The sequence below is a fragment of the Limanda limanda genome, chromosome 20 (assembly GCF_963576545.1).
Source record: "Limanda limanda chromosome 20, fLimLim1.1, whole genome shotgun sequence".
Taxonomy (NCBI): domain Eukaryota; kingdom Metazoa; phylum Chordata; class Actinopteri; order Pleuronectiformes; family Pleuronectidae; genus Limanda; species Limanda limanda.
This window is the reverse complement of record NC_083655.1, coordinates 1,718,893-1,744,444: the sequence shown is the minus strand read 5'-3', so window position 1 is coordinate 1,744,444 and position 25,552 is coordinate 1,718,893. Positions and strand designations below refer to the sequence as shown.

At 42.7% G+C, this 25,552-nt stretch overlaps 2 protein-coding genes across 2 annotated transcripts; both read left to right on the top strand.

The window, feature by feature from the left end:
- Positions 1–1,567: 1,567 nt before the first annotated feature.
- On the top strand, positions 1,568–7,541 carry LOC133026881 (programmed cell death 1 ligand 1-like). Its single transcript, XM_061093865.1, has 4 exons — positions 1,568–1,632; positions 4,230–4,550; positions 6,614–6,874; positions 7,052–7,541. Exons 1-4 carry the CDS (start codon positions 1,572–1,574, stop codon positions 7,363–7,365), a joined length of 957 nt encoding a protein of 318 aa, XP_060949848.1. The 5' UTR covers positions 1,568–1,571; the 3' UTR covers positions 7,366–7,541.
- An 8,051-nt stretch (positions 7,542–15,592) lies between these two features.
- On the top strand, positions 15,593–25,193 carry LOC133027222 (programmed cell death 1 ligand 1-like). The gene is made up of 5 exons (XM_061094255.1): positions 15,593–15,612; positions 20,378–20,505; positions 21,896–22,216; positions 24,301–24,561; positions 24,739–25,193. Exons 1-5 carry the CDS (start codon positions 15,593–15,595, stop codon positions 25,050–25,052), a joined length of 1,044 nt encoding a protein of 347 aa, XP_060950238.1. The 3' UTR covers positions 25,053–25,193.
- Positions 25,194–25,552: the final 359 nt, after the last annotated feature.

The following is a 25,552-nucleotide window of genomic DNA, read 5'->3' as shown; positions in this document are numbered from 1 at the left end:
TTGTTCAGTTTGTCCCTCAGCTGCTTATTTTCCACCACAGTCAACATCAACATCCATCCACAGTCGTTCAGGCTGCAGCTTCAGTTCTTTCTTTTGGTTTTTCAATTCGGAGACAAACCACTTTAACCTCTTTCACTTCTTTGACCTTAAACAGTCTCACGGACACAACCTCTTGTTCTGCAAAGATCAAATTCACGAAGACAGAAGAAGCTCACAGCGAGTAAAGAGTCCTCTTACATGCGTCATGATAATAATGAGAATAATGAAACATAGTCTAAGTTATTAGATTGTGTTTGGATGATGTTCTGCAGATGTCACATTATGTGTGTTTGGATTGTAGTTTTTATTAAAGAAAGAAAGCTATAAACCTTTTACTTATATTCTATCTGATTGGTCCTAACTCCTTCACTTCTCTGTGGTTCCCTGTGACCGTCCATCGGTTCATCACAGTGTGAACGTGAGATGTGTGATGTTCAGCAGACCTCTCTCTGTGTGTGTGTGCACACAAACATCACCACACTTCCTGTGTGTTTCTCACTCCTCCAGCACGAGCTGACCTGAGCCAGTTTCTACTGTTTGTCTTTGTCACTGATCATTTTCAAGCATCAGCTTCATAATCTTTACTGTTAAATGTAGTTTGAACTTTGAACATTTGTGAGTTTCTTTTGGGAGAAGGTGTTAATGTGGGGTCTCATGTTTTCCATTTATTTTAATGGATTCTGTAATATTGAACATGTTTGAAACTATCATATTATTGTTTGTTAGGTGTCACTCTGTTATTTTAACTTTATATCTAACTAACTAACTACACACAGAATATATGGAGGCCGCCATGTTTCTTGTAGGAGTCCAGACTGGACAAACTAAACCCTTTGAGTTCTTATGAAAACTGAAGTCACCACAGGTTCTGTCATGTTTGGGAGAGGAGGGTGAGTGAGAGGTGTTCAGCTGCAACACGACACTTCACCATTAGATGTCACTAGATTCTACACACTGCCACTCTAAGGGAGGCCTGTGACGATGTGTTGTCCCAGAAGATTGTGATTTTGGTGTCATTCTGAAACCACTTCATACCAGTGATACACTAAGAGGATAGCATGATAATAATAACCCTCACAAAGAGCAGTGAACCTTAAAATGTTAAGAACATACAGTCTGAAGTTTGAATTAGAATTATAAATATTTAAAAAAGGGCTGAAGCCACTGAACCTTATAACACCTGTGTTCAGACTTTGAGTCCTTCTGCTAACGTTAGTCACTTCTGCTCTCGCTCAGGAAAGAAAGAGCAGTTTATTGCAATTTTACAACCTGAACCCTCTAGTTGGTTAATGTTTAACAATGTTTATAGTGCAACTTTATATTAGAGGACAGTTTGATTTACAATGTAGATATTATAGTTCAGACTCTGAACCTCAGTTTCCCCCAATAAACATGTGAGTCAGTTTGAACTTTAGACTGTCTGAACCTCCAACCTGCTTATCTACACATTTCCACCGTCTCTCCTTCCTTCAATCCACTTTCAGTTCTCACAGATGGAATAGATGCAGGATGTCAGTTCTCACAGAGTGAAGATGTCTGCGTTCAAGTCTCTGGTTGTGTTGATCCTCAACATGTGGACTCTCACCACAGCAGGTACGTGAAGTCTGATCTTACTCAGAAATCACAGCTTCTGTTTGAACGTAGTACTTTGTACAGGCATGTTGGTTTCCATCAGACGAAGCAGGAAACATGAGAAATGATTGTGAAGGTTTATAACAACATAGAGAAACATGTTCTCACTGAGCTGGAGGTGAAACAGTTCACACCAGATCAGGTGTGTGCACAGACATTTTGGGGGGCAGGTGGTCAAACCAAAAAAAAGGACACCCATCGCCAAAATTATTCATGAAATCAAAAATAATAATAATAAATAAATAAAAACGTACTGATTCTCCCTCATTTGTTTTACTAGTTGATGGCCTGATCCAATATAAAAGAGAGCTGCTACCCTGAGCTGCTTGTTGCAGTTCCCTGTCCTTCTGCTTTTGGAGTCTCTCTTTTCTTGGCATTATGCTGCAAATTTTGTAAATGAGATAAATCAATTTTGTGCATAATAATCAAGAGAGACTTACATAATCTCTATAAAGCTGACAACACAGTACACACACATTTTTGTTTACTGTTTTCTGACAGAGTTGAAGTATAAGCAGCACAACACTAATAATATACCAAAATATACCTCACGTAGCTCAACTTAAGACCTACCTTTCATTTCCATAATTACGATTTTAAATGAAACAAAACTAGTGAACTTGTCTAATTTGCAGAACTGTCTGTTTGTCTGTCTGCCTGTCTGTGTGCCTGTCTGTCTGTCTGTCTGTCTGTCTGTCTGTCTGTCTGTCTGTCTGTCTGTCTGTCTGTCTGTCTGTCTGTCTGTCTGTCTGTCTGTCTGTCTGTCTGTCTGTCTGTCTGTCTGTCTGTCTGTCTGTCTGTCTGTCTGTCTGTCTGTCTGTCTGTCTGTCTGTCTGTCTGTCTGTCTGCCTGTCTGTCTGCCTGCCTGCCTGCCTGTATCTCTCTCTCTCTCTCTTCATTAAACATGACAAACGTCAGTAAACAGCTGGAAAGCTGCGGTCAGAGGAGAAGTGGCTGCAGCCGTTTGGCGCTCAGCTGCATGAGGAGGAGGAGGTGGAGGAGGGAGGGGCCAGCTGTGGCTTGTCAGCGCCGCGAAGCATGTCGGGGCGAAATTCTCACAAGAACTCAAATAAATGCCCCGTCAGATATCAAAACACATTGGGGGGAATTGATGACAGAGAGAGTCATTTTTATTCTTACATATTGATGAACGAGGAAAAAACTGGGCTCCAGCAGAAGGGCACTTTTCTCATCCAGGGCAAAAGGGCTGGTGCTTGAGCACCACTAGGGGTTTATCTGTGCACGTGCCTGCACCAGATGTTGGGTTCTTTTATTCTTCATTGAAACTTGAGCATCAACAGAAGTGAAATGAGTTGTGGTTTTGAATCATAAACTTGAACTGATGCAAATACATTGAGATAGATATATAGATAGATATATGGATACTTTATTAATCCCAAGGGAAATTTAGAGAAGGAGAATTGAAGTGTGTGTGTGTAGAAACACATGTGTCTCTATGTGGTGTCGTTGCGTGTTCGTTTATCCTAAATATGAGACGAGCCGGTCTGGTCTAATTCAAGTATTTATTAAGAAGCAATGAAAAGATTTGAAAAGTTACAGCAAAGCAATGGGCACCAAAAGCACAGCCCCCGCCCTCGAGCAGCACCAGGCAGTCACGAGTCGCATCGAACAGAAGCCGGTTGTAATATTTTATAACAGAAGGTATAATTTGATTGGTCCATAATGAAGAGGAGTCAAGACTCTGTTCTTCCTTGATGGTAGGTGTAGTCCATCCTCTTGGCACTGGAATCAGGAAGTGACAAGCAGCTCCGTTTCGCTCCTCCTCTGATGGTTGCTAGGCTAAATGTTCACTTCCTGACCAGCCTTGACACAGCTGACGCTTTGTGGGTCAGTGTTGTTGTTCATTGGAGTTAAGAATATTGTGTTCCTGCTCTATCGGCTGTATGTTCTGTTTGTGTAAGCATTCGAAACAACTAAACCAAAACAACGTCACTCTGTCTGTTCACCAGAACCTGGGGCAGCTGCTTGAACTATGTGTGATGTTGAATGAAGCTAAGGGAGATATGCTTTAATATAAAAAGTTAAGTTTGAGAACAAGTTAAAGTACAGTGTATTGTATGCCACGAATTCACAGTCTCACAACAGACAACCTGAAATTTAAAATCCCAACAGTGGCCAGTGTGTATCCATGTTTCTTTACATCTAAATTTCCAGATCGTAAATTCTTCTCATCACAAAGAATGTTCAGATTTTGCTGAATCTCAAGGTCATTTTCTAAATGAACATTTCTGTGACCCTAACCCAACTTTTCCACCTTGGTGTGAATCTCAACCTCTTTTAGTTCATATTTTTGGTTTGACAGTAAATGTACGTTTCACATTCGAATTCCTCGTGTGGCAGGAGGTTGTTTTTGTGAAAGCAGCTCAGATGAAACTACTGTATGTTAACTGTCAACAGCCAAACAGACAGACAGTTCCATCAGGATATTTACATTCATAATCCGTCTGTGAGCAAATGCTCTAATTGCTCTTTAAAAAAACCTTCTATTCACCACAGTTGATCCTGAACTGGTTGTTTTTTTACCCGGTGTCTCACAGATGTTGAGGTCTCCTGCGTTTTAGAGGAGAGCTGCATCTTACCCTGCAGGTTTCAGCCTGGTAGAGACCCAGTCATTTACTGGATGCAGGTGAAACCAGGAGAACCTCCTGTCCACTCCTACTACAGAGCCAGCAACCAGCTTGATCTCCAGAGCGAGCGCTTCAGAGGCCGGACATCGCTGTTCACAGATCAGATCTCCAGAGGAAACGCCTCCATCAGGCTGACGGGGCTGCAGCTTCAGGACCAGGGCCGATACAAGTGCATCACCAGCATCATCAATGGAGTCACTGAGGAATCATTCATCAACCTGAGAGCAGATGGTAAAGAAACTCACAGTGAAAACACAACACAAATACTAGAAATGATATTTGTCTCTGATATAATTATAAAACAGATGAGTCTGGAGATGCACTTGCTGTTTAGTGGTCACATGACCAGATGCTTCATGAGCGTAGCTGCACATTCTGGCTGTTTACTCTCAGCAGTGTCATCTAGAGCAGGGGTTTTCAACCGGGGGTCCGCGACGGCATTGCAGGGGGTCCGAGAAATTAGATTTGATATTTCAACACATTTCCAGATTACTCTTGAATATCGTGAAAAATATCCAAACTAAGAAAAAATGTTTAAAATAATATAAAGGTGATGAGGGGAACCTTGAAACCGGCTTGGGGCTAGAAACTGCCAGTAGTTTTCCCCTGTCCATGCGTGTTAAAGGTAGATGTAGAAGAGCGTTTGAACTAGGTAGAAAAACTCTCAGGAGGTCTTGGAGATGTTGTTTGTATGATGGGAATTTTTGTTTTCCCAAAAAGACGACCAAAAGGGCAGAATTTATAATGAAGATATTAAATAAAACAAAAGAGCGAAAAACAAATACTTTGTAATGAGAAAAATAAATTGGCATAATAGCCAAAACAATTGATTGCAATAACAGTCAACTTTACCACGTTCACTGGTTGAGAAACAATTTCTTAGGAGAGCTTTAAGACTTTGGTCTATCCAGTAGTAGCAATTTTTCCGACAGAATGAATAGACACAGAGATGCAGTACAACTACAAACTGCATTGTTTTCAATTCTTAAGCACTGAAAATCAACCGTTTTGTTGTTTTTTTACACAGATTTTTCTAGATATTGTTTGAGGTTTTTAAATAAAACAAACATGCAAAACCAAATGTTAAAACTTCCTTCTATCCACATGCACACACGCACGCACACACGCACGTAGGCACATCAGTGGGCCGCGGATTACTTTCTAGTCGGAATGGTCCCTGGGACAAAACCAGTTGAAAACCCCTGATCTAGAGTATTTCACTAGATGACACGACACAGAACTCAGATCAGATACAACTTCTGGATCTGCATTCTGGCAACACTGACATGTGACATGTTGAATAATCATCACAATATGTCAAATGAATGAAGAGCTCCAGACATGAGGAGGCAGAACTGCAGCAGGAAGACAGACACTCTGTTGTGTGAGAAATACCTGGGGCGCCCCCCACAGGGGAAATCAAGTAGTGAGCAATAGTGGGTCTCCTGCAAAATAAAATAAAACACTTTATAAAACCTTGTGACAACTTCAGAGAAAGTTGTGATTTTCTCTGGTGTTCATCACACGACTTCTTCTAAATTCACGTGCACAGTTTTCAGTGCTCATGAATCCACCTCGATGGAAAATGTGAACAACACTCACACTTTCCTCATGTGTGATATGATCAGATTTACCTGAGCCATGTTTATCTCTGTCGGCTGAATTATGAGCCAGATGCAACGGAATCTCATTTGAATGTTCACTTGTCTGGTGTTAACAGGTATAAAGTATTGTTTTGTATAAATACGTCTTTCGCAGTATAGACCTCATACGTAAAACCAGCATGAGCACTGCTGAACAGGAAGAGCGCCACCTACAGGGCGCACATAGAATCCAAAGTGATCTGTGTTGAACACGCGTCAAAAGGCCGAAGTCCGGCTGCTGTATAAATACTGATCACTATCATAAAACCATGCTTTTTATTACTGTATGAGCTCAATACAACAACTCTCAGTTCAATGAGTAACATCAGGAAACAATCTCAGAAGTGACAGATGATTTTCTTGTAGAAGCTTCAACAGTAAAAGAGTCATGTGATCATTCAACTGAGCTTCCTGAAGCAAACTCCAGGTTCTGGACGAGCGAAGTGGGAAACTAACTTTTCTTATTCAGTAAAGAAGAGAAAACAAAGTCTCTGGAAAGATGACTGTTTTATTTCTAACAGTATTTATTGGTTTTGAATGATCTCATGTGAAAGGAGATGCTCCACAGAAGCAACAGAGCAAAGAGTCTTTCCTCCCACATCACCACGTGGGAAACATCTTCCCTCAAACTGAATCTCTGTTGTCTTGCAGCTCCGGTGCGTCACGTGGACATTGAGCAGGTGGAGGACAGCTTCACCTGCTGCTCAGAGGGGATCTACCCCGAGCCGCAGCTCACCTGGTCCACCAGGCCTCCGTCCAACGTGACCCTTCAGATCCAAACCACAGTGAAGGAGACGGAGCAGCAGCTCTATGAGATCAGCAGCACAGTGACACTGTCAGACAGAGACACTGTTCTGATCTGCAGCATCAGCACTCGCAGTGGCTGGAGGAGCTCGGTGTGGTATCAACCCAGTACGTTGGATCTGCTCTATGGAACTGAACCTTTGCTTGTTTCACCTACTGCTGCATATTCATATCTGCTCCTACAGATAACTCACATCTGATGATAGAAGATGTTCAGAAAGTCTCATCAGAGCCTGAAACCACATTCTGACAACGATGATATTATTTGATCCCTTTTCTTTTCAGCTCCCGTCCGTGTGTCACCGAGTGAAACAACAACAACAATCCACTGCACTGCTCCAAACACCAAACCCCCGACACACCGGGTGTGGAAGTTCAACCACAGGCAGATCATTGTGGACCAGACCGGGGTGGACGGCCCCCCCAGGGTCTCAGAGCAGTGGAGGCAGCAGGTGGAGGATGTGTCAGCGTCAGGCAGCCTCACGCTGCACCACTTATCTTCAGATCACCAGGGAACGTTCACCTGTGAACTCAGTAGTGAAGAGGAGACGCACTTCATCAACCGCTACGTGACGATAGCGGAAGGTAAGATCCCATGAGACGAGAAGTGATGATGAAATCCTCAGAGCGACTGTCAGACCTGAGGCTGGTGCAGTGAGTCCTGGTTCCTCCTGGTGGAGCAGATCCCCCAGGGCTCCGTCCTCCAGCTCATCAGGAGCATCATGTCCACATGTTGTCAGGAGAACATCCAGGAACCAGGAGGACACACACACACACACACACACGCACACGCACACGCACACACACACACACACACACACACACACACACACACACATACACACACAGACACGCTTACACACTTACACACACACACACACACACACACACACACACACACTGAAGACACATCACTGCACTTTGTTGATGCTACAGTTCTACTCTCTGAATTACAGGTTCTTCAGGTTCAGTTGCAGGAATTGTGGTCGGAGTACTCGTTGTGTGTATAGCATTAGGAGCTGGAGCAGGATTCTACTACTTTAAAATACTAAAGGTAAATATTAATACTTACAATAATTCTGCTGTTCATTTATTATGTGTTGTTTGTTTTAATGATTATTTCTTTTGAAAAGAACCAACACAAAACGAACCATCCACAATCAGACGCTCCAGAGATGAAACCTTTAAAGTAAGTTTACTGTTTATTCTGAACTGAGAATTACAATATTCTGCTCTAAAGAATAACCCTGTTGTCATGGAGATGCTGTAAACTACTTTATTCTTGTCACGTTGCTCTAACAGCTTCATCTCAGCTGCATCAGCAGACACATCCTGAAGCATCAGTTTCTGAGAGTTCGTTCAAAAACCATATCGATATTAGAGTGAAAGAAAATCTGATACCGATATAAAGGCCAATAAATTTATGAAAAAGATATGACAATGATTCCTAAGATGTCATTATCAAACCCTTACGGCAAAGAAATGTAACTGAGACTATACAATGAACTTTAATTAAAATGCTGCAACTGGCTGAATAATCGAGTGGTCGATTGAAACTTGCATCATGTGACCTCAAACTACTTGAGGTCACATGTCTCACTCCTAAAAATGTTTACAAAGTGCTGCTGTCTATAAAGTTCTGTAATTCATCTCAAGCCTTTATGACTTTAACATGATACTAGATGAGTTTCCTTGTGTAGATCGAGAAATGCTTGAGTTGCAAAAGTAATTTTTTATTCAATGTTTGTTTTTGGCAATGCAGGTTTATTGGTGGATTTACAAATTACATAAACCAATATTACATGAAAGGTCACTTTATTATTGTTCTTGTACAACAGCACAACTCCTGCAACCTTTGAGAGTGACAAGTCCAAAGATGATCCTCTAAACTTCAGGAATGAACCTGGACCCTCACACACAGAGTAAGAGACTGTTTCTACTGTGACCTGCTCTGAAGAGGATCTAGTTTCCTCTAGTGTGGCCCCTGCATTAGGACACAGCTTCATTGAAGTTGGTGACTAATCTCTCAGAATCACTCAAAGAGCTCATACCTCCACCAAGAACCAACACGCTCCTTATGAAACCACTTTGAAATCCACTAGAGACTCATTTTGATTTGGATCTGCACCAAATTCCACACACTGGTAAATATCAGTCCTCTGAACATGTCTGTGAAAGAGCCCTCCCCCGACCTGGTTCACAGACCACAACCTTCCACCAAGTTCACTGGTAATCTGTTGTTTTTTATAATCCCACTAACGAACCAACCAACACACAAACATACTGGGTGAAAACAACCTCCTTGAGAGAAGTAATGACAACGTGGGACTGTGACATGTGAGTGATCAGGTCATGTCTTCACAGGGAGAGGAAGAGGAGTCATGTTTCTGAGGAGGAGCAGTCGTCCTGCTGTGCTTCGTGTCAGGACGTCCTGAAGGATCCAGTCTCCACCAGCTGTGGACACTGGTTCTGCAGACAGTGCATCACCTCATACTGGGACCAGTCTGGTTCTTCAGGAGACTCCTCCTGTCCCCAGTGTGGACAAAGATCCAGAACAGGAGCTGGAGGTCAGACAGCCGGTCAGAGCAGCACTGTACATGTGTCTGCTGATGTCTTCACTTCTGACAACAGCACATGTGGTTTTATTTTGTTCCTTCAAACAGCATCAACATTTAACATCGTTAGAAAAGCACAAAGTTAAAAGCTTTTATTTTCTGTAGTTTTTCTGTATCTGATGAAAACAATCAGCAGATTCTCAGATTCTCTGTCTCTGACATTGTTTCTTGTCTTTCAGCAGATCGTGGTCTGCAGGAGGTTTTAGATGAACATAAGCTCAGTCTGAGGGCGAGATGTGAACATGTGACTGAAGGAAGTGATGAAACAGGAAGTAGAACCCTCCTCAACAGGATCTACACTGAGCTCTACATCACAGAGGAACAGGTTAATACTCAACATGAGGTGAGGCAGCTTGAGATGGCTTCCAAGATGAAGATCCTCCACGACACTCCCATCAAGTGCCACGACATCTTTAAAGCCTCCACTGACCAGCAGAGACGCATCAGAGTCGTCCTGACCAACGGCGTCGCTGGCGTTGGAAAAACCTTCTCGGTGCAGAAGTTCACTCTGGACTGGGCAGAGGGTTTAGAGAACCAGGATGTGGGTCTGCTGACTGTGCTTTCGTTCAGGGAGCTGAACCTGGTGAAGGACCAGCAGCACAGTCTCCTCACGCTGCTCCGTGTTTTCCATCCAGCGTTACAGAAGCTCACGGCAGAGACGCTCACTGTCTGTAAACCTTTGTTCATCTTTGACGGCCTGGATGAAAGCAGACCTTCTCTGGACTTCAACCACAGGGAGCTTGTGTCTGAGGTCACACAGAGGTCATCAGTCAACGTGCTGCTGACAAACCTCATCCGGGGGAATCTGCTTCCCTCGGCTCTCGTCTGGATAACCTCCAGACCTGCGGCGGCCAATCAGATCCCTCCTGCATGTGTTGACAGGGTCACAGAAGTACGAGGCTTCACTGACGCCCAGAAGGAGGAGTACTTCAGGAGGAGATTCAGTGATGAAGAGCTGTGCAGCAGAATCATCTCACACATCAAGACGTCCAGGAGCCTCCACATCATGTGTCAAATCCCAGTCTTCTGCTGGATCAGTGCTACAGTTCTGGAGCACATGTTGACCACAGACCAGAGAGGAGAGCTGCCCAAGACCCTGACTGACCTGTACTCACACTTCCTGCTGGTTCAGACAAAGAGGAAGAACAACAAGTACGGTGAGGGACATGAGACGACTCCACAGCAGCTGACGGAGGCTGACAGGGACGTTCTCCTGAAGCTGGGGAGGCTGGCACTTAAACATCTGGAGGAAGGAAACATCATGTTCTACCAAGAAGACCTGGAGCGGTGTGGTCTTTATGTCACAGAGGCCTCGGTGTACTCAGGAGTTTGTACTGAGATCTTCAGAAGAGAGTGTGTGATCTTCCAGAAATCAGTCTACTGCTTTGTTCATCGAAGCATTCAGGAGTTTCTGGCTGCAGTCTACATGTTACACTGTTACACCGAGAGGAACACAGAAGAACTCAACAACTTCTTGGGAACATATTGGGACACAGACAGTACCTTCTCCCTGGATGACCTCCTGAAGAGAACCATGAAGAAATCCCTCACCAGTAGGAATGGTCATCTGGACCTGTTTGTTCGCTTCCTTCACGGCCTCAGTCTGGAGTCCAACCATAGAGTCTTAGGAGACCTGCTGGGTCGGACAGAGAACAATGCAGAGATCATCCAGAGAGTCATCAACAACCTGAAGGAGATGAAGAGTGATGACATTTCTCCTGACAGAAGCATCAACATCTTCCACTGTCTGACTGAGATGAACGACCACTCAGTTCATCAGAAGATGAAACAGTTCCTGACGTCAGAGAACAAATCAAAGGAGGAACTCTCTGAGATCCACTGCTCAGCTCTGGCCTACATGCTGCAGATGTCAGAGGTTCTGGATGAGTTGGACCTGGAGGAGTTCAACACATCAGTCCAAGGTCGACAGAGACTGATCCCAGCTGTGAGGAACTGCAGGAAGGCTCGGTGAGTCCAGACATGATCAATAACATGTCTCCTCATGAGTCAGGAAAATACTGAGGAAGACTACTGGCTACTATTCTTATATTGTGTGTGTGTGTGTGTGTGTGTGTGTGTGTGTGTGTGTGTGTGTGTGTGTGAGTGTGAGCGTGAGCGTGAGCGTGAGTGTGAGTGTGAGTGTGAGTGTGTGAGTGTGTGAGTGTGTGAGTGTGTGAGTGTGTGAGTGTGTGTGAGTGTGTGTGATTTCCCAGCCTGCGTTTGTCCTCCACCACCAACCAGTGCAGTGTCCGTCTCTCCAGGTCCCTGACATGTTAAATTCACAATAATTTGAGGTCACTGTAACCTTTGACCCTGACCACTGAAATCTAATCAGTTCATCTTTGATTCAAAATGTGAAGAAATCCCATAAAGACAGACTTGATACTTACAGAGGCCATGAACATGTTGTTTAACCATGACCTTTGACCTTTGAGCACCTGAATCCAATGAGTTCCTCTGTCAGTCTGAATGAACGCTTGAACCAAATCTGAAAGGATTCTCTTGAGGAGTTTTTAACGAAGAGGGGATTTACCAGGGTGAGGGTCACATGATCACCACTTGTATGAATGTTGTGTTTTCTGATTTTATTCTAACAGATATTTTCTTTAATTACAGACTCGGTGGTTGTGAACTCTCAGAGACTCACTGTGAAGTCGTGGCCTCAGCTCTGAAGTCAAACCCCTCACATCTGAGAGAACTGAATCTGACTGACAACAAGCTGCAGGATTCAGGAGTGAAGCTGCTGTGTTCTGGACTGGAGAGTCCAAACTGTCGACTGGAGACTCTGAGGTCCTTAAATCCTTCTTCACTTTTCAGACTTTCTTTCTTATTGGGTCATTATTTATTTAACTTGTCTCAGTTCTGCTCTGCTCACTGTCCCTCAGTCATCTGTCCCTCACCCAGCCTGTCAGTCACGTCCACCTCATCAACTCCATTCACCTGCACTCACCTGCTCCTGATCACTGAGAAAGTGTCAGGAAATAACATGTGGACTGATGCCGAGCACTTGTCCTCCTCAGGTTTTCAAAATAAGACACATTCTTATTGAAACACGTTGGACAGTTGATAAGTATAGAAACAAACAGGAAGTGACATCAGGAGCCGTCCCTACTTTAAACAGTGTTTAATTACACAAACCTGCTCAGTGACCAACACACAGAGAAGAAGCTGATGAATGAAACAATGGTCCAACATGTCTGATCTGATATTTATCTTCAGGTCACAGACTGGACTGAGGTCAGCAGCATGTTGAGAGTCTGTGTTGACATGATGACGATCCACAACAACAGGAGGACACATTCTAATATTCATATTTCTTTATCCAGGTTGAAGTACTGCAGACTGACAGAGATCAGTTGTTCTTCTCTGGCTTCAGCTCTGAGGTCAAACCCCTCTCATCTGAGAGAACTGGATCTGAGTATCAACGTCCTGGAGGACTCAGGAGTGAAGGAGCTGTGTGGTTTTCTACAGAGTCCAACCTGTCGTCTGGAGACTCTGCGGTCAGTTCACTGTCTGACTTTTGTAGATCTCATATCTATAATACAGCATTTATTCACAATTTATTTTACTTAATCCTAATTTAACATAATTCCACTGCATACATAACTTGAATCCATTCATTAATTGATCTGTGACATTTTAAATATTCATCTACTTGTTCAAACACTAAGTTAAGTTCTGGATTTCCTAAACTGTTCTGCAGGACAGAGACCGGGTCCAAATAATCTATTTGTACTGAATCAGGACTCGTTTTTAGTCCAACATGTCTGATTTCATATTTATCGTCCATGTTATGAGTCTGTGCTGACATGAATATGTGTCTGTTATTTTCACATATGAACTCAGTTTAATTTACAGTTAAGTTTTATTCTTTATCCAGGTTGTATCACTGCAGTCTGTCAGAGATCAGCTGTTCTTCTCTGGCTTCATCTCTGAGGTCAAACCCCTCTCATCTGAGAGAACTGGATCTGAGTAACAACAAGCTGCAGGACTCAGGAGTGAAGGAGCTGCTTGATCTACAGCAGAGTCCAACCTGTGGACTGGAGACTCTGAGGTCAGTAGATGGGTGGAGTCAGTCCACGCTGCTTTCATCAGTATTTTACTAAACACAGTCAGTATCACAGATCCAGGGTCTGTGCTACCAAGCAGGATTTGTGGTTATCAGGTTAACTTCAGGTTTAGTTTTTTCAGTCCTACGAAGCTCGTCCACTTCTTAACGAGGTAAATCACCATGGTAACTTCTGATGAACGGCTAACCTGCTCCAGGTTAAGATGGAGATCAACCCGTATAGAAGCTCCGCCCACTGACCACAGTGACTCTACACTGTTGTGTGGTGCACACTCTCCTTAAAGGGACGGATAAGGGAAGTTTAAATCAACGTCTGGTTGGTCAGTTGATCTCTAACTCACCCAGAACATCTCAATGTCTCCAGACTCATCCTGTCACCAAAACACCAGATGACCTCATTCAGCTTCCTGAAGACAGGTCCATGTGTGTGTCCTCAGAGACAGTGAGACAGTGTGTGTCCTTAGAGACAATGAGACAGTGTTTTTCCGCAGAGACAATGAGACAGTGTTTGTCCTCAGGGTCAGTGAGACAGTTTTTGTCCTCAGAGTCAGTGAGACAGTGTGTGTCCTCAGAGTCAGTGAGACAGTGTGTGTCCTCAGAGTCAGTGAGACAGTGTGTGTCCTCTGATAAAGTGTGTGTCCTCAGAGTCAGTCAGAAAGTTTGTGTCGTCAGAGTCAGTGAGACAGTGTGTGTCCTCAGAGACAGTGTGTGTCCTCAGAGACAGTGAGACAGTGTGTGTCCTCACTCCTCAGAGATAGTGTGTGTCGTAAGAGTCAGTGAGACAGTGTGTGTCCTCTGATAAAGTGTGTGTCCTCAGAGTCAGTGAGAAAGTTTGTGTCCTCAAGAGTCAGTGAGACAGTGTGTGTCCTCTGATAAAGTGTGTGCCCTCAGAGTCAGTGTGTGTTCTCAAAGACAGTGAGACAGTGTGTGTCCTCTGATAAAGTTTGTGTCCTCAGAGACAGTTGTGTGTCTTCTTCTCTTCCACTCGTCTTGTTAGTAAACAACAGATTCAGATTTTGTGGCCTCGAGTTATTTATCTCGTTCACACGTTATTATGTCGTGGTCACGTAATATATTTATACCAAATGCCACCAGGGGGCGCTGTACCTTACACATTGACACGATCCCAGATGTTTTACCAGCTGTTCTTCCTGCATTTAGCAGCTGTGACTGAGTTTCTTTTATTCTGGATCATGTGTTTGTTCTCCTCTGATTTTTATTATGAACAGTTTGATCCTGGTTGTGAAATATGAGGCTCTGCTGTCAGTCAAAGTGTCCATGTCTGTGATTGGTCATACACAGTAGACCCCGCCCCTTTTATGTGCACGCTCAGATCTCGATGAGGAAAACCTGAGTTAACTTAACGAGTTGATAACCAGCGTCATGTGACCTCTTAGCCTGACTGTGTCTGTCAGGTTCAGTTGAGCTGATCTCAGAAAGATCTCCTGGACATGTTGAAGTGTCTTCGTAGTTCAGGCCTCAGTGTTTCCTCAGTGAAGCTGTGAGAGGACAATGAGGACAGACGTCAGGATTGGACAGAGACACAGAGAGACAACAGTCGGCCAATCAGACGAGCCACAAGCTGCTTGGGATCATGTGATTGAGTTGACGTGAAGACGACAGTTGTTGTTGTTTTCATGTGAACAGGAAGTGAAGCTGGACCACAGCTGACAGCCTCACACGAGGGACAGAGACGTCTTCATCTGATCTGAGACAGTTTGTCCTCTCACTTCATCAGTGAAGAACTGATCAGGTGGATCTTTGTCACAGCTCTGAGATCAGTGGGACTGAAGCCTCTCCTCATCACCATGGTAACCAGGATCTCTTTCTACAGAGCAGAACCTCTGCTGAGGTCCATCAGTCTCATCTGGTCCCAGTTTGGCAGAAGCAGATGTTCATCAACACACAGTGAAACATGTCTTCACCTGTAACAGCAGTAAATCCACCTCTCAGGTGTCCACTCTGCACTTTGACATGCAGAGGACACACACTGAGCTCTTAGCGTGTTCATTCCAACACGTGAACATGAAGCAGAGAGGAAGCTGCTCCACCTCTGAACAGGACTGAAGTCCCTGCTGCTCTTTCTACTGGATGAGCTGCATCACTGACTCACAGCTGATGAAGTGAGTCTCTGTGACACTGATGTCTTCTTCTCTCAACAGGTGGGAGAACATGTCTTAGTGGATCTGAGTGTGAAGAGGACAGTGTGTGTGGACGGAGGCTGAGCTGTGTCCTGAGGATCCAGAGGCTGAAGCAGCAGCAGCTTGTGTGTAGAGCGGCTCTTACTGGGCCTTGTTGCTGGGAGGCAGAGTGGAGACAGAGCTCCAGAGGAGGCTGTTGTAATATGTAACTTCACCACTAGATGGCCCTCCACACCGATTGTGTTTATTAACATGAAGAATGTTTTTTATTGAAATGACACAACACAAGCAGAATATATAACCCCTCTATAAAGAGTCACATATATGTGTTTAAGTTTCCTTTATTCTGTTCCACCTTTGTCCCTCAGTCTGTCTCCATGTGTGTAGAACCACATTCTGTTTGTTTATGATCTTAAAGTTCCTGGATTCACGTCACAAATTGATTTAGTTCAACACAAAGTTCAACACAATCAAATCACTTTGAGTTCAAAATCAGAGTTTTGTCAGTGACACAAAAGATCAAAACTCTGGACTTAAAAATGGAACGTTTTCATTTCTGCATCAGGTGCTGAGCGGTGGTGGCTTTTCTACTTTTGACCCAAAGGTGGCGCTGCAGTATAACAGCAGCACATCCCAGTCAAAGCCTTTATATTCAGTCTATGAGTCAAACACATGGATCATTTCCTCTGTGACAAACCAGATGTAACGAGAAGAAAAACATCTCAGAGAGAAGAGTTCTGTTTCTACTTGTCTCTGCTTTAATGCTCAATAAACATCCTTCCACCATAAAGAGCGAGATAGATAAAGTTTTGGGAATTAATATACTATTCACCCCAAGTCAGTTTCTTTTCGATCTAACTCCTGAAGGCATGTACACAAGAGACCAAGAGCACGTGTTACATATACTCTTGATGACTGCTAGGAAAATGGTGACAATAAAATGGTTGAATCCACAGCCACCTACCGTGGCACAGTGGAACCAGAAGCTGAGGGAGGTGTATGGAATGGAGGCTTTAACTGCTCAATTACAATTAAGGTCTGGTGTTTCTGTGAGGAGGTGGCTACCTATTGCATATAACTGAATCCTGTGGTACGATGGAATGTCTTAACTGTCCACTTATTTCTTTATTATTTTTCAGTAATCAGTCTGTCATATATAATTTGTGATGTTGTCAAGGAATGTTTGTGTTTCTCTTCAATAAAGTTCTAAAAAAAAAAAAACATCCTTCCACCGACTTCACTGGAATCATGACTCAGCGTTTCTTTCCTCTTCAAACAAACTGGTGGAAACATCTCGTCCTTGGTGCAGGTAAAAGAACAAAATCACCAGTTTGACATAATGAAAACAAGCAGAAGAAAAGTGAATGAGACATTTACAGTATGAAGAAGAGTCGATGAAGAGCAGAGCATCTTTAAGTCTCTGAGGAAACAGTTTCATAAACATTTTACCAGATTTAATAGAAAACTGAGCCGAGGACGTTTTATACAAACGTAGATGAAGATTCTTGTTGCGTGTTCTCGAGCACCACCTCAGAACAACCACCAGGGGGAGACTGTAGCAGCCTCTGGGAACAGCTGCATGCTGGGAAATAAGTGATGATGGGAGGTTCCCAGCAGAGACAAGGGACAGAAAGTGTCTGAGAGATGATGTCCTGAAGACAGGGGACATGTTGGGCCTGTTGTGTTGAACAGTTTGTGTTATTTTGTGGAGACACTTGTCTCAACATGATGATGTCACTTCCTGTTCAAGCCCGTCTCAGTTCTTTGTGACTTCAGGATCAGAAATGTTTGACAGAGTCAGTTCCTGACAGGCTCCAGTTCTCACTGTGTGGAGAGGTCATCATGTGACTTTGTGATGATCCTCAACACGCGTGTGTCAGTGTAACATGTGACTGTGACGCCATGTTCATGAACACGCTGCTCTAACATCTGTCCAGCAGATGTTGAAGCTCTGAGGTCACTTCCTGTGCAGCAGAGTGAGACCATCATCTCTTCATGGAGCTGTGCACCAGGCTGTTGTCACGGTGACCAAACACAAAGTGTGAACAACACGTCGTCCAAAGGATCCGATTTATGGGAAATACTTTGTACTGATGGAGAAAAGACTGAGCTGGTGATGAAACTCTACATCTGATCAATACATTTATTATTTATTATTTATCAGTTGATTTCATTCATCCACCAAACAAAACTTTTTAAATTCAAACACACAAGAAGAAAAATCTGATCAAATTTGCAGCTGTTTCACAAGATGTTCATTAACTACGAGGTTTCTTCCAACCAATGTTGTAAATATTCTTATATTTCTGATGTTCTCAGTCCTGGGACCGATCCTCACATGTGGCTCTCTGAGGTTTATACTTTAGTTTTATGTATTTTTACTCTTGAGGGTTAAGAACAGAGATGTCTCACCTTGTTAAGTTCTATGAGACAAATTTAGATCTGTGAATATTGGCGATACAAATCAAATGTTATTGACTTTTTGGCAGCTGTCTGTCTTTATTCACTGTCTGTGATCCGACCTCTCTTCTATAACTAAACTGTACAAACTGAAAACATTATATAAACATTCAATGAGAATTTTAACGGCACATTATTCTACAGGATTTGTCCCCAGTTATAATTTAGATAACAGTGCAGGAATCTACACGAAAACACTGATATCTGCTTACAATCATATTTTAATTGATTATATGCTGCTTATAAACTGTGACTTTCAAGCGTGTAAGCATTATAATAATATATGCAGAACAAAAATAAAATCATAGAGGTCTGCTGAGTTTAAATGTTTCTTTAAACCACACAAATTCAATTAAAATATGAGTTTAATATTCTGTTATTCTGTTGAAACTATCATTGCAATTAAACTAATACATCAAGTGTAAATATGTACAGTGAATGGATTGCACATGAACCATTGATATTGCACAGACAGATGACTTCAGCACAGTGAATTCTGTTAAGAGTTAAAGTGTTAAAGTTTAGTCTATATAATGTTGGTGCATGTAGTTCTACTGGGAGCAGAGCTGGTTGGTACACACAACACAACACAACACACAGATCCACACAACAACACAATCACTTTGTAATGATGTTAAATGAAGCTGTGTAAAAAAAGTTCAAATACTGTTATATATTGTGCATATTGAGGGAAATTGTCTTTGGCTTCAAAATTACACAGTTTAAACAAACTTGAATAATTTCAAGTTTTTTAAAACTTTAAATTAAAAATTATTGTATGAAGATATTAATCCGGGTGACTCCTCGCCCCTATATTGTCGCATTAAAGAAATTCCTCAATGCAGCAAAATAAAAAGTCTGTTGTTCAGTTTGTTCCTCAGCTGCTTATTTTCCACCACAGTCAACATCAACATCCATCGACAGTTGTTCAGGCTGCAGCTTCAGTTATTTCTTTTGGTTTTTCAATTCAGAGACAAACCACTTTAACCTCTTTCACTTCTTTGACCTTAAACAGTCTCACGGACACAACCTCTTGTTCTGCAAAGATCAAATTCACAAAGACAGAAGAAGCTCACAGCGAGTAAAGAGTCCTCTTACATGCGTCATGAGAATAATGATAATAATGAAACATAGTCTAAGTTATTAGATTGTGTTTGGATGATGTTCTGCAGATGTCACATTATGTGTGTTAACGGATTGTAGTTTTTATTAAAGAAAGGAAACTATAAACCTTTTACTTATATTCTATCTGGTCCTAACTTCACTTCTCTGTGGTTCCCTGTGACCGTCCATCGGTTCATCACAGTGTGAACGTGAGACGTGTGATGTTCAGCAGACCTCTCTCTGTGTGTGTGTGCACACAAACATCACCACACTTCCTGTGTGTTTCTCACTCCTCCAGCACGAGCTGACCTGAGACAGTTTCTACTGTTTGTCTTTGTCACTGATCATTTTCAAGCATCAGCTTCATAATCTTTACTGTTAAATGTAGTTTAAACTTTGAACATTTGTGAGTTTCTTTTGGGAGAAGGTGTTAATGTGGGGTCTCATGTTTTCCATTTATTCTAAAGGATTCTGTAATATTGAACATGTTTGAAACTATCATATTATTGTTTGTTAGGTGTCACTCTGTTATTTTAACTTTATATCTAACTAACTAACTATACACAGAAGATATGGAGGCAGCAATGTTTCTTGTAGGAGTCCAGACTGGACAAACTAAACCCTTTGAGCTCTTATGAAAACTGAAGTTACCACAGGTTCTGTCATGTTTGGAAGAGGAGGGTGAGTGAGAGGTGTTCAGCTGCAACACGACACTTCACCACTAGATGTCACTAGATTCTACACACTGCCACTTTAAGGGAGGCCTGTGACGATGTGTTGTCCCAGAAGATTGTGATGAATGATATTTTTTTGTCATCATTCTGAAACCACTTCATACCAGTGATACAATAAGAGGATAGCATGATAATAATAACCCTAACAAAGAGCAGTGAACTTTCAAATGTTAAGAACATACAGTCTGAAGTTTGAATTAGAATTATAAATATTTAAAAAACCAAAGCCACTGAATCTTATAACACCTGTTATCAGACTTCGAGTCCTTCTGCTAACGTTAGTCACTTCTGTTCTCGCTCAGGAAAGAAGGAGGAGTTTATTGCAATTTTACAACCTGAACCTTACACTGACCCTTCAGTTGGTTAATGTTTCACAATGTTTACAGTGGAACTTTATATCATAGGACAGTTTGATTTACAATGTAGATATTGTAGTTCAGACTCTGAACCTCAGTTTCTCTGCATGTTTTCACCGTCTCTCCTTCCAGTTATCCACTTCCAGTTCTCACAGATGGAATAGATGCAGGATGTCAGTTCTCACAGAATGAAAGAAAGATGTCTGCGTTCAAGTCTCTAGTTGTGTTGATCCTCAACATCTGGACTCTCACCACAGCAGGTATGTGAAGTCTGATCTTACTCAGAAATCACAGCTTCTGTTTGAACGTAGTACTTTGTACAGGCATGTTGGTTTCCATCAGACGAAGCAGGAAACATGAGAAATGATTGTGAAGGTTTATAACAACATAGAGAAACATGTTCTCACTGAGCTGGAGGTGAAACAGTTCACACCAGATGTTGAGTTCTATTATTCTTCACTGAAACTTGAGCATCAACAGAACTGAACTGAGTTGTGCTTTTGAATCATGAACTTGACCTGATGCAGATACATTGAAGTGTGTGTGTGTAGAAACACATGTGTCTCTATGTGGTGTCGTTGCGTGTTCGTTTATCCTAAATATGAGAAGAGCCGGTCTGGTCTAATTCAAGTATTTATTAAGAAGCAATGAAAAGGTATGAAAAGTTACAGCAAAACAATGGGCACCCAAAGCACACACCCGGCCCTCTAGCGGCACCGGGCAGTCACGAGTCGCATCTAACAGAAGCCGGTTGTAATATTTTATAAAAGAAGGTATAATTTGATTGGTCCATAATGAAGGGGAGTCAAGACTCTGTTCTTTCTTGATGGTAGGCGTAGTCCATCCTCTTGGCTCTGGAATCAGGAAGTGACAAGCAGCTCCGTTTCTCTCCTCCTCTGATGGTTGCTAAGCTAAATGTTCACTTCCTGACCAGCCTTGACACAGCTGATGCTTTGTGGGTCAGTGTTGTTGTTCATTGGAGTGAAGAATATTGTGTTCCTCCTCTATCGGCTGTATGTTCTGTTTGTGTAAACATTCGAAACAACTAAACCAAAACAATGTCACTGTCTGGCTGCTTGAACTATGTGTGATGTTGAATGAAGCTAAGGGAGATATGCTTTAATATAAAAAGTTAAGTTTGAGAACAAGTTAAAGTACAGTGTATTGTATGCCACGAATTCACAGTCTCACAACAGACAACCTAAAATTTAAAATCCCAACAGTGGCCAGTGTGAGTCCATGTTTCTTTACATCTAAATTTCCAGATCCTAAATTCTTCTCATCACAAAGAATGTTCAGATTTTGCTGAATCTCAAGGTCAATTTTCTAAATGAACATTTCTGTGATCAACACACAACTTTTCCACCTTGGTGTGAATCTGAGCCTCTTTTAGTTCATATTTTTGGTTTGACAGTAAATGTACGTTACACATTTGAATTCCTCGTGTGGCAGGAGGTTGTTTCTGTGAAAGCAGCTCAGATGAAACTACTGTATGTTAACTGTCAACAGCCAAACAGACAGACAGTTCCATCAGGATATTTACATTCACAATCTGTCTGTGAGCAAATGCTCTAATTGCTCTTTAAAAAAAAGCTTCTATTCACCACAGTTGATCCTGAACTGGTTGTTTTTTTACCCGGTGTCTCACAGATGTTGAGGTCTCCTGTGTTTTAGAGGAGAGCTGCATCTTACCCTGCAGTTTCCAGCCTGGTAGAGACCCAGTCATTTACTGGATGCAGGTGAAACCAGGAGACACTTATGTCCACTCCTACTACAGAGCCAGAGACCAGCTTGATCTCCAGAGCGAGCGCTTCAGAGGCCGGACATCGCTGTTCACAGATCAGATCTCCAGAGGAAACGCCTCCATCAGGGTGACGGGGCTGCAGCTTCAGGACCAGGGCCGATACAAGTGCATCACCAGCACCATCACTGGAGGCAACAAGGAGTCAATTATCAACCTGAGAGCTGAAGGTAAAGAAACTCACAGTGAAAACACAACACAAATACTAGAAATGATATTTGTCTCTGATATAATTATAAAACAGATGAGTCTGGAGATGCACTTGCTGTTTAGTGGTCATATGACCAGATGCTTCATGAGCGTAGCTGCACATTCTGGCTGTTTACTCTCAGCAGTGTCATCTAGAGCAGGGGTTTTCAACCGGGGGTCCGCGGCCCCCTGGTGGTCCGCGACGGCATTGCAGGGGGTCCGCGAAATTCGATTTGATATTTCAACACATTTCCAGATTACTCTTGAATATCGTGAAAAATATCCAAACTAAGAAAAAATGTTTAAAATAATATAAAGGTGATGAGGGGAACCTTGAAACCGGCTTGGGGCTAGAAACTGCCAGTAGTTTTCCCCTGTCCATGCGTGTTAAAGGTAGATGTAGAAGAGCGTTTGAACTAGGTAGAAAAACTCTCAGGAGGTCTTGTAGATGTTGTTTGTATGATGGGAATTTTTGTTTTCCCAAAAAGACGACCAAAAGGGCAGAATTTATAATGAAGATATTAAATAAAACAAAAGAGCGAAAAACAAATACTTTGTATTGAGAAAAATAAATTGGCATAATAGCCAAAACAATTGATTGCAATAACAGTCAACTTTACCACGTTCACTGGTTGAGAAACAATTTCTTAGGAGAGCTTTAAGACTTTGGTCTATCCAGTAGTAGCAGTTTTTCCGACAGAATGAATAGACACAGAGATGCAGTACAACTACAAACTGCATTGTTTTCAATTCTTAAGCACTGAAAATCAACCGTCTTGTTGTTTTTTTACACAGATTTTCTCTAGATTTGTTTGAGGTTTTTAAATAAAACCAACATGCAAAACCAAATGTTAAAACTTCCTTCTATCCACATGAACACACGCACGCACACACACACGCACGTAGGCACATCAGTGGGCCGCGGATTACTTTCTAGTCGGAATGGTCCCTGGGACAAAACCAGTTGAAAACCCCTGATCTAGAGTATTTCACTAGATGACATGACACAGAACTCAGATCAGATACAACTTCTGGATCTGCATTCTGGCAACACTGACATGCGACATGTTGAATAATCATCACAATATGTCAAATGAATGAAGAGCTCCAGACATGAGGAGGCAGAACTGCAGCAGGAAGACAGACACTCTGTTGTGTGAGAAATACCTGGGGCGCCCCCCACTGGTGAAATCAAGTAGTGAGCAATAGTCGGTCTCCTGCAAAATAAAATAAAACACTTTATAAAACCTTGTGACAACTTCAGAGAAAGTTGTGATTTTCTCTGGTGTTCATCACACGACTTCTTCTAAATTCACGTGCACAGTTTTCAGTGCTCATGAATCCACCTCGATGGAAAATGTGAACAACACTCACACTTTCCTCATGTGTGATATGATCAGATTTACCTGAGCCATGTTTATCTCTGTCTGCTGATTTATGAGCCAGATGCAACGGAATCTCATTTGAATGTTCACTTGTCTGGTGTTAACAGGTATAAAGTATTGTTTTGTATAAATACGTCTTTCGCAGTATAGACCTCTAAGGTAAAACCAGCATGAGCACTGCTGAACAGGAAGAGCGCCACCTACAGGGCGCACATAGAATCCAAAGTGATCTGTGTTGAACACGGGTCAAAAGGCCGAAGTCCAGGTGCTGTATAAATACTGATCACTATCATAAAACCATGCTTTTTATTACTGTGTGAGCTCAATACAACAACTCTCAGTTCAATGAGTAACATCAGGAAACAATCTAAGAAGTGACAGATGATTTCCTGTAGAAGCTTCAACAGTAAAAGAGTCATGTTATCATTCAACTGAGCTTCCTGAAGCAAACTCCAGGTTCTGGACGAGCGAAGTTGGAAACTAACTTTTCTTATTCAGTAAAGAAGAGAAAACAAAGTCTCTGGAAAGATGACTGTTTTATTTCTAACAGTTTTTATTGGTTTTGAATGATCTCAGGTGAAAGGAGATGCTCCACAGAAGCAACAGAGCAAAGAGTCTTTCCTCCCACATCACCACGTGGGAAACATCTTCCCTCAAACTGAATCTCTGTTGTCTTGCAGCTCCGGTGCATCACGTGGACATTGAGCAGGTGGAGGACAGCTTCACCTGCCGCTCAGAGGGGATCTACCCCGAGCCGCAGCTCACCTGGTCCACCAGGCCTCCGTCCAACGATACCCTTCAGATCCATACCACAGTGAAGGAGACGGAGCAGCAGCTCTATGAGATCAGCAGCACAGTGACACTGTCAGACAGAGACACTGTTCTGATCTGCAGCATCAGCACTCGCAGTGGCTGGAGGAGCTCGGTGTGGTATCAACCCAGTACGTTGGATCTGCTCTATGGAACTGAACCTTTGCTTGTTTCACCTGCTGCTGCATATTCATATCTGCTCCTACAGATAACTCACATCTGATGATAGAAGATGTTCAGAAAGTCTCATCAGAGCCTGAAACCACATTCTGACAACGATGATATTATTTGATCCCTTTTCTTTTCAGCTCCCGTCCATGTGTCACCGAGTGAAACAACAACAACAATCCACTGCACTGCTCCAAACACCAAACCCCCGACACACCGGGTGTGGAAGTTCAACCACAGTCAGATCATTGTGGACCAGACCGGGGTGGACGGCCCCCCCAGGGTCTCAGAGCAGTGGAGGCAGCAGGTGGAGGATGTGTCAGCGTCAGGCAGCCTCACGCTGCACCACTTATCTTCAGATCACCAGGGAACGTTCACCTGTGAACTCAGTAGTGAAGAGGAGACGCACTTCATCAACCGCTACGTGACGATAGAGGAAGGTAAGATCCCATGAGACGAGAAGTGATGATGAAATCCTCAGAGCGACTGTCAGACCTGAGGCTGGTGCAGTGAGTCCTGGTTCCTCCTGGTGGAGCAGATCCCCCAGGGCTCCGTCCTCCAGCTCATCAGGAGCATCATGTCCACATGTTGTCAGGAGAACAGGAACCAGGACACACACACACACACACACACACACACACACACACACACACTACACTTTACACTGAAGACACATCACTGCACTTTGTTGATGCTACAGTTCTACTCTCTGAATTACAGGTTCTCCAGGTTCAGTTGCAGGAATTGTGGTCGGAGTCCTCGTTGTGTTTGTAGCATTCGGAGCTGGAGCAGCATTATTATACTACTGTATAAGACTAAAGGTAAACATTAATATTTACAATAATTCTGCCGTTCAATTATTATGTGTTGTTTCTTCTAATGCATATTTCTTTTGAACTCAGGGAGAGAAGAACAGACTCAAAAGGTACATTCCACAATCAGACCCTACAGAGA